This window comes from Coenobita brevimanus, chromosome 57, assembly GCF_032717465.1.
Source record: "Coenobita brevimanus isolate Jiangsu-jjx chromosome 57, ASM3271746v2, whole genome shotgun sequence".
Classification (NCBI taxonomy): domain Eukaryota; kingdom Metazoa; phylum Arthropoda; class Malacostraca; order Decapoda; family Coenobitidae; genus Coenobita; species Coenobita brevimanus.
In genome coordinates this window covers 49,943,846-49,956,676 of record NC_137010.1, presented here as the reverse complement: position 1 = coordinate 49,956,676, position 12,831 = coordinate 49,943,846, and the positions used below count along the sequence as shown (strand labels likewise).

The window sequence follows — 12,831 nt, the reverse complement described above, 5'->3', positions numbered from 1 at the left end:
GTGGATGAGAATGGCAGTGCTCTAGTGGACATTTGTGCAGGGAGGGGGTTGCTAATAGCCAATACCCTCTTTAAGAACAAAATGATCCATAGGTATATGTGGCAAGTGATGAGAGAGGTGGGTGGTGAACTGACAGAATGGAAGGGAATAAGTTATTATACGTGTGCGGATGACAGACTGAGAGGGCATGTAATGGATGCCGGAGCATACAAAGTGGACTTTCTGACCACCGTTGGTGGTGGTGAAAGTCAAGGTTCAAATGCAATGGAGGAACAGGAGGAAGTAGTCCACACAAGAAGGGCAGAAACGTTGAAAGAAGACGGAAAGCACGCAGAATATATGAGAGAAATGGAGGAGTGATTAGGTAAATATGATCTGGGGAAAGTGGAAGGTGTGTGCAAGATATTCACAAATGAAATCTGTGCAGCATGTGAGTTGGTGTGTGGGGTGAAGAGAAGATGAGAGTGCTGGAAGGAGCATGGTGGAAGGAAGAGGTGAGACAAGCTATGGTACAAAAGAAGAAAGCATATAGTAAGTGGGTGGGAAGCAGAGGCATGGAGGAAGTTGAGACAGAAGATAGAGCCAAATGAAGAGAGGATGAGACATGAAAAGATTGGTAAGAGGGACTGAGAAGACAGTGGATGAGGAATTTGGAAGGAATTTGAGTGTAAAGTCGAGGGAATGTAAGAAAATGTTCTGGAAGGAGATAAAAAGAGTTAGTGATAATGAAGTTAGTAGGTGAGTGAACGTTAAAAATGAAAGACTGATAGTGGACAAGGAAGGAAGGACGAGCAGATGGAGAGAACACTTTAAGGAACTGTTAAACATAAAGAATGAAAGTAATGCAAGTATAAGTCACTGGGGAATGGCTGGGAGATGGAGGGAGGTGAGAAGAGAGGAAGAAATCAGTAGGTTGGAAGTAGTGGAAGTTATAAAGAAAGTCAAAATTGGGAAAGTCCAAGGAACTGATGAAGTGTGTGGTGAAATGATGAAGCATCAGGGAGAGATAGTAGTAGAATGGATATGAAAGATGTGAAGATTGGCACTGGAGGAAGGTAGAGTCCCAAAGGATTGAAAGTCAGGTATAATTATGCCCCTGATCAAGGGAAAAGGTGAAAAAGAAAAGTGTGGTAATCATAGGAGCATGCACCTTCTTTGTGTATTAGGAGAAGTATATGGTAGGATAATTATTGAGAGTTAAGGAAATGACAGAATTACCTGGAAAAGAACAGGGGGTTTTAGGAAGGGAAGAGGCTGTGTAGACCTGATATTCATCCTTGGGTCTCTAGTGGAAAAATTTCTAGAGAAGGGAAAGAAGTTGTATATAGCCTTCAGGGATTTGGAGAAGCATTTGACAGAGTGGATAGACAATGAATGTGTAAATATTTAGAATATATGGAGTAAATGGGAAGTAGTTGAATGCTGTGAAGAGTATGTATGTGGGTGCTATGGCAGCAGTGGGAGTGGATAGTGAAATGAGTGAATTTTTCTATCCGAATGTTGAATGGGATTTGTCATGTCTCCATGCTTGTTGAATCTATATATGGATGGGTTTATAAAATGAGATACAAGGAAAACAGTGGATGTTGGAGTGGCTCTAATGAAAGAGGGCAGCACTTGGAAACTTCCTGTACTGTACAGTTTTTTGCAGATGATACTGCATTGTTAAGTGAAGACGAAGGGGAACTGCAAAGGTTGTTGAACAAGTTTGGGAGAGTATGTACGAAAGGAATCTAACAGTGAATGTAGAGAAGAGTAAAATTATGGTCTTCAACAGAACTGAAGTAATTGAATGTACAGTGAGGTTGGCTGATGAGGAAATGGGAAATGGGTGCATTTAAGTCCTTGGGTAGTGCGATGAGCAGGAATGGAAGTTTGGAGAATGACGTGATTGAATGGGTACAGCAAGGAAGAAGGGTTGCTGGTTCAATGAAAGCAGTGATAAGAAATAGGGAAGTGAGCATGGAAGTAAAAAAAGTCACTATATGATGGTATTGTGATACCAGCTCAAACATATGGAAGTGAAGCTTCGACCTTGATGGAAGGACAAAAGCCAAGTTGAGAGCAGTGGAAATGAATTATTTGAATGAAGCATGTGGAGTTACATGGAAAGGCAGACTGACAAATGAGGAAGTGAAGGGGCATTGTGATGTGGATATGGAGATGACAGAAAGCATTAGGAGAAATACACTGAGGTGGTTTGGCCATGTGGAGAGGACGAAGAGCGATAAACAAATGAGGAGAGCGTATGTGAGTGAGGTGAAGGGAGTGAGAGGAAGGGGGAGACTGAGGATGAAAAGGATTGAGTGGATGGGTATATGAGAGGGGCTGTGTGAGCTGACAGGAAGGCAGTGAAAAGGTGGGGGATAGGGTGACATGGAGGCGATTTGTTTGTGGCCACTCTTTACGGGATTAAAGCGTCTAGCAAAAGACAGATAGATAGAAAAATACATCATCCAACTGAAAGGGTTAAGAACAGGTGAGGGAACCCTAATTTCTGCCACCTCACTTTTGTTCTCTAGCCCTGTGGGGTTACAGGGATCAATTACTCTGCCTCCCTTACCCTTGTGACTGATTATAAGATTACCACCCAGCACCGTAAATGGTTTATTGGGTCATATGAAACCCTCTGGTTTGCCACTTAGTCTAGAGTCATCTGTAGGTAGCACTACATACATCAGTCAATGATGGGTGCTGCACAAACAGTAGGAGGATGAGCAAGGAGGTACTTTTACCTGGTAGACCTGCTCACAGTAACCCTATTTCATTGCAAGATAAGACACAAACACCGGGTGACAGGAGGTGACTTACTTGGCAAGGATTCGCTCAAGGTCTGGGAGAGTTTTAAGAAGCTGTGTGGCTTGGTGCATGGCATCAGGGTGGTGGCGCAGGTCGGTGATTGCCTTCAGCCTTCCACTGATACTGCTCCTTTGACACAATGGACTGCACACCCACCGTCGCAGCAGCCTTAGGTACATAAATCAAGCCTGACTCTTCTATTTTATATATATCTTGTACTGCTAATCTTTCCTTCAGCTGAAAAATTATTGGTGTTATCCAATATAAATTATAAATTCTCTAAATAAGAAAGCAGTATAATTATTAAAAAAAAAAAAAAAATCCTTAGACTCTCATTAGTGCATCATTGCACTGACACTACGGCACACTATCCTCTCACAGCGTCCAGTTAAAATCACCAATTTCCAGCAGACCAATAGGTTCATGTTCATATGAGGCAAAATGACAACAACAACAGCAACAAATTATTTCACTACTACACACTTTCCTCAAATTAATCAATTCACTTCAATGAAATATTTTCTGTTTTAATCTCATTATCTCCAGACAATTTTATTCAGTTTTGGAGGACCTTTTGAACAAGAGGTGATAATACAGTAATTATAAATAAAGGTATCACTTCAAGACTCGAGTTCCATCCTAGGTTAAATATTATCATCTGGTTTTGGCACAAATTAAATACAAATTACTTCCTATAGCTATAGTGTTGAGAAATGCTTAGCAACACATTTTTTTTTTTTAACAAACAGAGGAAAGAAAAGCATATGAATAAAAAAGATTTGCCATACACAAGATTACTGGTGTTCTCCATTCATGAAATATCATTGACACTTGGACTTCAACAGCCGTAGGTTGAAGTTTGGAGAGAAACAACTCTGGAGAAGCGAGTTTCAAAGAGATGAAATTTGGGGGAAAAAAGAGATTTTTGACAGGCAGAAGTAGTGCAATATAGCTGTGTGTCATTCCAGTCATGAATGTTACCAGATGCCTGTGTAGCAAAGGGGAAGGCATGGAGAGGTAGCAAAATGGATTCAACTTCGTCTGAACATTTGCCACAAAAATATCTGTAAAAATAATACAAGGAGGCAACTTTTCTTTTTACTTGTAGAGGAGGTAGTTTATTTGTAATAGCAAGGTTACTAATAATTCTAACAGCTTTGTTCTGAATTTGTCTTGTTGTTTTAGTGCAACCTCATCACAACCTTTGCACAAGGGTGAGCAATATTCCAGCTGAGAGTGCACATGACTCATATAAGCTATAGCTAGCTGCTCGTCAGTGAAGAAGCTACAAACTCTATATAACAATCCAAGTTTCTTTGAGGCAGTTTTAGCAAGTGATCTGATATGAGAGGTCCAGCTGAGGGCATTGTTAAATGAAACCGAAAATTTCAGTACTTTTGAAGAATGGATGTAATCCTTGTACTATCCGGACGCCCACTTTCCGGACACCCCACTAACCGGACATTGTAGGCCTGGACCTTCGGAACCCAAAAATGGCCAAAAAAAAAAAGAAAAGAATCCCCCCCAAATCCGAATTTTTTCCCAACCGTAATTTGAAATTGCTGTGCGGCGCCGAACAGCTGTTTACACCACAGACCCTTCACCCCTTCCTTCCTCCCCCCTCCCCTCTCCCCTGTCAGGGTTGCCATTTGGTATTTCTCAATACCAAATGTGGACCAATTTGGTAATGAAAAATTCGTTTGGTAATGAATCAGAATAATGCATTACCAAATGGACTTTTCACATGTACGAGGATACACAGGATAAAGATGGTGGATTGTCTGCCCTCTCTGATTAATCTGCTAGCCTACATAGCGTGAAAATAATCAACATACTGTTAATCATATGGAGAGTGATTACATGCATTTCCAATTGTATATATAATTAGTGAAGAATAAATGCTAGCTTAACGAATTTGGTAATGGAGAATTTGGTAATGGAAAGTTAAATTTGGTAATGAAAATTGACGAGCTTGGTAATGTGGCCGACTTCCAATCTGGCAACCCCGCTCCTCCTTCACCACCAGTTACTGCCTAACTGCGACAACGAGTACACTCAATCCTCGTAAATCGCGGCAGTTTGGGTCTGGACCACTGCCGTGATTTACGAATTCCGTGATTTATGAATAATAACTCGTGAAAAATCAATTTGGGTCTGTACTTCGGCCAACCCGTCCCCACAGCACCCTACATATGCCTATCTAGGCACCATCAAACACAAACATACAAATTTAGGAATACAGTGAGTCCTCGATATACGAAAGGAATAGGGACCAAAAAAAAATTTCGTAATTCGAGATTTCATATATCGGAACGATTTGCCCCATTGAAATATACATATGAACGGGGGGATGCGTCCCAGTACCCCCTTGGACCCCCATCTAAACTTCACCCCCCCTCCTATTAAGAAGTAAGCAATACCTGTATACAGTTGTAGAGAAGGAGGTGGCCATATTCTTGTACATCTCCTTTTTCTTCGTCACAGTCCCAATGGTGGAAACAGCAAGGCCTAAAGCACGCCCAATCCCCGAGACTCCCTGCCCCTCCTCATGGGGTCTTATAACTTCCAATTTCCTTTCCAGAATTAGAGTACGGTGCTGCTGCTTCTTTGCAGCGGGCTCCCTCAATGCTGGAGATGATGCAGGGCGCTTGGGAGGCATGGCAAAATAATATGAAAAGGTGAAGGGCTGCGAAAATATCCTCACGTACAGTGAGGCTGTGAGGAGAGGAGGGACATGGACTCAACTGAGAAGTGCGCGAAAAAATTTTTACCAGAGAGGGGTTACTTCATTTTCTCTCAGCAAGCGAGTGCAGCGCTATGCACCGCGCCCATTTTGAATTGTTCATACAGTATTCCATTAACCCCTTCATAGCTGCCGGCCTTGAACAACACTTTACTGTTTCGGTCTCAATGACGTTGAGTTACGGCATTATAAAAAACTGCGAACAATTACGGGAAGGGAATGAAGGTCACTGGTGTGTGTACAAGGCCCTACTCTACCATCCCATCAGTCAGGCGTTCTCTTCACGCCAGATGTATTCGCCGATGTTTACATGCTTATGTTACATGCGCCCAAATTTTGAGTAAGTTTCTTTCAGCAAGAGAACAAAATTTACCACCCTCAAAATAGTCAGAAAAATATAGAAGACAAACTAGAGGAATATGATCTGAATTGGTACAGTCTTTAGGCTGTATGCTTACATGAAAGATTATGGATTTTACAATTTTAAGAGACGATATGGAACAAAAATTTTTGCTAATCAGAGAAAATTTACTCTTTCGTCCCACATGTTCTCGTAGGTTAGCATTCAGGTCCACATTCTTTGTTCGGTATCACTCTTCCCAATATATTTCAGACCGACTGAGCACAGTTATTTCTGCTCCTTAGGGTTAGTGTACATTTACTGCTCATTCTTTTGTTCGTTCTTATGTGTATGTGTGAAAGAGAGAGGACTGATACAAACAATAATGTATTCCATTATCGCTTTCATAGCTGCTGGCTCTGAACAATGTCTTACTGTACTGGTGTCAGTGACATTGAGTTAGGATGAGCTATAAAAAACTGCGAGCAATTATGGGAAGGGAACGAGGGTCACTGGTGTGTTTACATGACCCTACTCTACCACCTCAAGCAGTCTGGCGTTCACAGTTCACTTCGTCCCAGATGTTTTCGCCGATGTTCACATGCTGATGTAACATGCATCCTAATTTTATTAATTCTTACATGAATCGTAGCAAATCACAGGATGGGTTAAGGGGGAAAAAAAGAAAAGGAAAAAAAAAGAAAAAAAAAAAAAAAGGAAAAAAAAAGAAAAGAAAAAAAAAAAAAAGCCAGGTGTGCCAGACGAGTCTTTTCACATATGTAAGAAAAAGAAATTGATTTTAGAACTTTGAAAAAATGGTCCCATGGCCGACCACGGGAGCAAGCAAATATCTGAACCCACAGCCATTGAGGGGGCTAAACATACGTTTTACTTTAAGCAGTAAAAGCACCTTAACAAATCAGTTCTTCCTGATAGTCTGTTATATTTTTCAGATTATTTCTGGGTTGGTAAATACAGTAAACGTTTCTTATTAAATCTGTTTCCCGGTCATTTTTAGCTGTTCTGGTGTGACAACTCTTGTTTATTTCGTTAACATAATGGCGGAAAGGATTGTTCTTCCCTAAGTGTTTAACTAAACCTGGCCTAACCGAGCTTATCTGTACCTAATAATTTAAACCTAACCTAACCTCCAGTTGGGAAATTGGGAAATGATATCCACCTTTGAGCACGTTGAGTTTCTTCCACTGCGCTGGAAACGATCGTAGGGGAAAGTGACAATAATAACGGGGAGGAAATTTTTCGGCAAGTAAAAGTAATCTGCCAAACTGAAAGTTGTCAGAAAATTACAGAAACAAGTTGGAGGATTATGAATTGAATTGGTAAGGTCTTTCTGCTGCTTCAAGTGTACAATGAAAGACATGAGTATCTTCCCAAAGTCTGACGAATACAGCGTGGAAAAATGGAACCATTTGAAACACGCACTAGTAGAAACAGGGTTTTCATTGTTTTTCGCCTGGTGTAAATTTTCTTCAGACTGAACTGGGAAGATAGTCGTGTCTTTCGTTGTACATTTACTAGTAAATAAATCAATCTAACAGTACTTGTGTTTTGTTTCCACCAGATTAATCGTGATTTCAGACTATTCAGGCACTTCTTCACATCATATAGTCTGGATAATCAGGGTATCTCTGTATTTCCTTTCATACTGAGTATCGATTTTTGTATCATTGAGACAGATATTTTCGTACTTTGGAATTTGTCCTATATTAATCGATTTCGTACCACTGAAAATTCGTACTTCGGGTTTTTGTATTTCAAGGACTCACTGTAATCAGTGCATGTATTAAATAGAAATAAGCAATGTTAAGGGATCTCACCTTAATCGTATGACGAAATTGCTTAAGTGAATGGAGTGGGGTGATGTTGGGAAGAACTTAGAACCCCTCAGCACTCGTTCTTTCTACACTCTTTCGCCAGCTTTGAAAACTTCTCTCCCTTCTCAACACGATGAATGAGCCCCAAACGTTGACTGTATGACAATGGTGGCAGCTTCTTGACGCCATACTGCTTAGACCGGTTCATGGGGGGGTCGGGAGGGGCCATGGTAGGTAAGAGGCGGGGGGAAGTTGCACAAAGAAGGCAGGTAGCTCTCGTACTCCATGGCAACGGTCTGTAGTGTGTGGACTGGCGGGACAAGAACAACAAAAAGTGGCGGCATTAGTATGCACACTTGCCACCAGGGACGCGCAGTGATTGGTTGTTAGGTCGCAATTTTCAGTTTGAATGCCGCGGTTTACGGTTCTCCTCGGAAAAGGCTCATTTGGGTGCCTAGGTCTGCGATTTTCGTGACTTAACAGTGATTTAAGGTTGGCGGAAGTCTGACGGCCACTTAGCCATGATTTACGAATCGGTGATTTATGAACATGCGATTTACGAGGATTGAGTGCAGATGCTTATCACAATGGATGCCACACGCGCTCGTTTTTGTGAATATACAGTGAATAAACTGCAATACCTCGCCATTAGGCCACATGGGAATTTACAGTGTTGTGCAGTGTTAAGAAATTAAAATTTAGAGTGCAAAGAATTAAGTGTGGAGTGCAAAGTGGCGGTTGAAACTGGCGTGGTGCAACAGAACAGAATATGCAGTGTTAAACAATTATAACTCACAGTGCACAGAATTAAGTGTAGCACAACACACTGAACGATTGGTGAAAAAGATAACTAGATCTGATGTGAGAGGTGTAAGGCTGAGAGGAAGACCACGAATAGGATGGATGAACAGTGTGAAGAGAGCGCTGGATGCGAGAGGGATGTCTGTTGAGCAAGGAAGAGTGGCTGTGCGTGACAGAAATAAATGGAGAGAAATTGTGAATGAATAAGTGATGACGCAGCCCTGAGGGGATATTCTCCCGCATTTGGTCTGATCAGCTAGTCAGGTCAGGTGCGGGTAAGGGGATGGGTCTGTTATGATGTGGCAGGGGTAAACCAGTTCTGCTGTCGGGCCCTGCTGCGGATGTCACTGATTGCATTGCGCAGTTGACCCTTGTGCGGTGTGATGCGGTGAGGATCTGTCCGTTCTCCCCTTTGGGGCTAAGATGCGAATGAATGTGTTTGAATGGATGAGTAAATGGAGAGTGAGTCGTCCTGTCTCGGCTACCTCCCATTCCTTGGGGGAAGCAGCCTAGGTATATAGATAGATAGATAGATAGACAACACTGCATTACTGTACGTGCTTCAAGAGCATTTTCACAACTACCAGAGCCTTAGAGGAGGTGGCCACAGACGTATTATCAGTAGCCTGTACACTGCTAAGTATTTTCCATACTTCTGATTCCTCATTCTCTGGTTACTTTTCATTTATTTCATGCTTTATGTCCATCATTGGTGTGAACACAGTTTTAAATAGTTTTAAATAAGTGCTATGCATGTCTGGTAGGGAGTTATTTAAGGGAGTTATTTAGGTGGCTTTCAGAGTTAGGCTGGGTTAGGGTCATAAGTACCAGTCTAGCAGGCAGGGGCCCACCATCCAGATGCGACCACTTTACGGACATGCCTTTGGCTCTATTACATTGGATAGTAGAGGGATTACTGTATTAGTAGCAATGAAGGTAATATTGGAATCTCAATGACAAACCTACTGGTTTTCTGTAAGCCAGGAAACCATTTAAAACACTGAGTGAGAACCATATAACCATCCCATACATGTTCTGTGCAAGTCAACAAGTAGGTTGGCTGAGGGTTAGTGTCCCTCGCTGTAAAGCAACTAACTCAAAGTCACACTGCCGCCCCTAACAGGATTATAGTGACTAGCTATAGATGGACATACAGAACGTCAACAAATCTTCTAACGAATAAATCTAACAAATGTCAGGACCAACAAATCTGTCTAATGTCAACAAACCTATCTACTGTCAGGACCAACAAATCTATCTAACAAATGTCAGGATCAACAAATCTATCTAACTCAAAGACACTGCCATCCTTTACAGGTTTAACAGCACAGTGTTTATTATTAGTGATAAAGTCCCAACAAGACTGCCAATGGTGTTCAAGGAAGGAAGATAGGGCAGGAAGAAAGTCAGAGACTGGAATGAGGATGGAAGGAGAGACATCTCTGACAACAGCCATGCGAGCCAACTGACCAGCACGTTTATTGCCAGCGATGCCCATATGTCCTGGGACCCAACAGAACTGGACTGTTTTACAATGAGAAGAGATGCGGAACAACCATTCCAAGATACGAAGGACTAGTGGGTGAGAAGTAGAAGGTGACTGAAGAAGGGACAGAGCACTATATGAATCAGAGAATATCACAAATGAGGGAGAGGAGGCATGAAAAAATATACCCCAACACAAACAAGAGGGCATATAACTCCACTGTTAGAACACTTGCATAAGTAGGAAGGCTAAAATGGTAAAAGGTGTTAGGAAAGAGAATCATGAATCCAACACCTGCACGGGTTTTTGAACCATCTGTGTATATGGGTACTGCTGAGGAATGGCGGGAGAGATGGTCAGAAAACTGGGAACAGAGAACGAAGGAAGGAGAATTGGACTTGGAATAAGGGAAAATGGAAGGGCAAACATGGGATCGTGGAAGTAGCCACACAGGAAAAAGACATGTACAGAAAGAGAAAACATTGCTAACAGTAAGGGAGAAGTGTGAGAGGAGAGTATGACCTCGAACTGCAAAAGGTGGCTTGGTCCTAGGAGTAGAAAACGTGTCTAAGTCAGGACTGGGAGGAAGCAGAAAAGGGTTACTAGGAAAACAGTGCAACTTAGCATAGGTACGAAGAGAAAGTAGAGCACGACGGCAGAAGAGTGATGGAACTCCTGATTCAGCATACAGACTCTCAACTGGGGAGGACTTCAAGGTGCCAAGAGCCAGATGCAAACCATGATGATGCACAGAATCAAGTTGTTGGAGGATGGTGCCTGAAGCGGAAGAATAAACTTGGCAAGCATGGTCAAGTTTGGAAAGAACGTGAACAATATGGAGACGAAGGAGAGCAGTCCAATCAGCACCCCACAATGCATGAGACAAAGTTTGTAAGAGATGGGGACATTGCAAGGCTGAGATTTTCAAGAAGGCAATATGATCCTTCCAAGTAAGACAAGAGTCAAAACGAAGGCCAAAAAAGGAAACAGAAGTTTTGCATGGGAGAGGAAAGCCATAGAAGAAAAGAGGTGGTTGAGAAATAAGGTGAGAATGAGTAAAAGTAATAGCATGAGACCTAAGAGGAGAAAACTAAAAGCCATGTAAAGTAGCTCACTCTGAGGCAGCAGAAACCGCACGTTGAATAAGATCACCAAGGGCAGAGATATCAGAATCCGATGCATATATTGCAAAATCATCAACATATAAAGAAGAGCGAACACCAACTGGGAGACAGGAAACAATCCCATTAATTGCCAATAAAAAAAGAGTAGTGCTAAGAACACTGCCTTGGGGAACACCTTCATATTGTGGGAATGGATCTGAATAATTATGCTGAACACAAACTCTAAAGAAATGAGCCGATAGAAAATTCTTTAAGAAAAGACATCATTCACTATAAGGCACATAACTATGCAAAAATTTCATGGCTCTGTAGTTAACCCCTAAAGTACTATGCTCGTCAATCAACGTTTTTTTTTACAATTTTTTAAAAGGATGAGGAACGTCGATCGTGCAAATTCCACAAAAGAACTCACGGCAGCTTTCTCCACCTCGGCTGTGACATAGATGTGTTCTGACCAATTAAAACTAAGTGTTGGACATGCAGGAGGGAGGATCCAGGCCCAAACCCAGGCAGTGGGGGGTGTACCCCCCACCTCCCTCTTGCCATGTCCCTCTACCCCACTACGTTGTGACTGCCCTACCTCCCTCCATTCTTATCACCACCACCACCCCTCCCACACCCTCCTCATGCATTCTCCACCCGTCCGATGTGGATCCCCCCCATTTCCACCCCCCCATCATCTGAGGGGAAGGTATTTTCCCCCTACTCTCCCTCCATGTCCCTGTACAGTACTCCACTGGGGCCCTTCCTTTGTGTCTGGTGGTGGGCTCCTCCCATCCCTCCATCCCCGTAAACCCTCTCCTGGCCTTAATCCCCCCTCCCGGCGTATATTTCTTTCTAGCCCGGGCCGCGACGGGTAACTATCATCAACTTTGACAGGCCATAGCTCGGTAACTATTGGGTCTAGGAGGGTGGGGTTTGCATTTTCAGGAGTGTAAATTCAAGCTCTATAAATCTGGCATAAAACTTTTAACTTTAGAGAAAGTAAAAAACAGGCCTGTTTTTGCATCCTGGGGGGTAGTCAAGACTGGAGAATTGCATACCAGAGGGACTAATTCTTTCTGAGTTTTGCTCTGGAAACAAAATCTATGCCTTTTTGCTTTTTCATTATTTTCAAAAGAACTGCTTAAGACACAGCATTCTACCTATCAAAAGGCACCAGTTCACTATAACACACATAATTATCTGAAATTTCGTGACTCTATAGCTAATACTTTCTGAGATTTGCTCCAGAAACGAAATCTCTATGCTCAGGCAGCCGCCCAACTCTACGGACAGACACCAGTGATAACAATACCCTCCTCTGACATTCCCAGGTGGAGGGTAAAAATTATACTAATACACCTTGAAGGATGATGATTACATTGCATAATGACCTACATAGACTGGTTCTTAAATTCCACATCAAAGTTACTTTATTACTATATCAAGCTGCAAAAAACAGTAGAAAACATACTTACCTTTTGCCAAAAGGGGTGGAACAGTGGTCTAAGCGGTCCATTAATGTGCCCTCAGTACCTCCGATGCTATTTTCAAATACTTCAAGGTTGCGTAGTGTTGTTCCATCAAGCACCTATAACAAAAATATTTTTATTCATGCAATGCAAGGATATTAGAAACAAGCACAGCTGAGCACAAAGACAGATGTCAAAGTAATGTACAGTACTAAAGCAGCCTAATTTTCAGAGATTCAAAATATAATG

The 12,831-nt window shown here is 42.1% G+C and overlaps 1 protein-coding gene across 1 annotated transcript in view; it reads right to left on the bottom strand.

The window, feature by feature from the left end:
• The window catches only part of Msh6 (DNA mismatch repair protein Msh6), a 746,240-nt gene that overhangs the window by 320,645 nt on the left and 412,764 nt on the right, over nt 1–12,831 (bottom strand). The window contains exons 13-14 of the mRNA XM_080274091.1: nt 12,589–12,701; nt 2,812–2,967 (exon numbers count right to left, since the gene is read on the bottom strand). Coding sequence (XP_080130217.1) covers nt 2,812–2,967; nt 12,589–12,701 — 269 coding nt within the window. The remainder of the gene's footprint in view (nt 1–2,811; nt 2,968–12,588; nt 12,702–12,831) is intronic.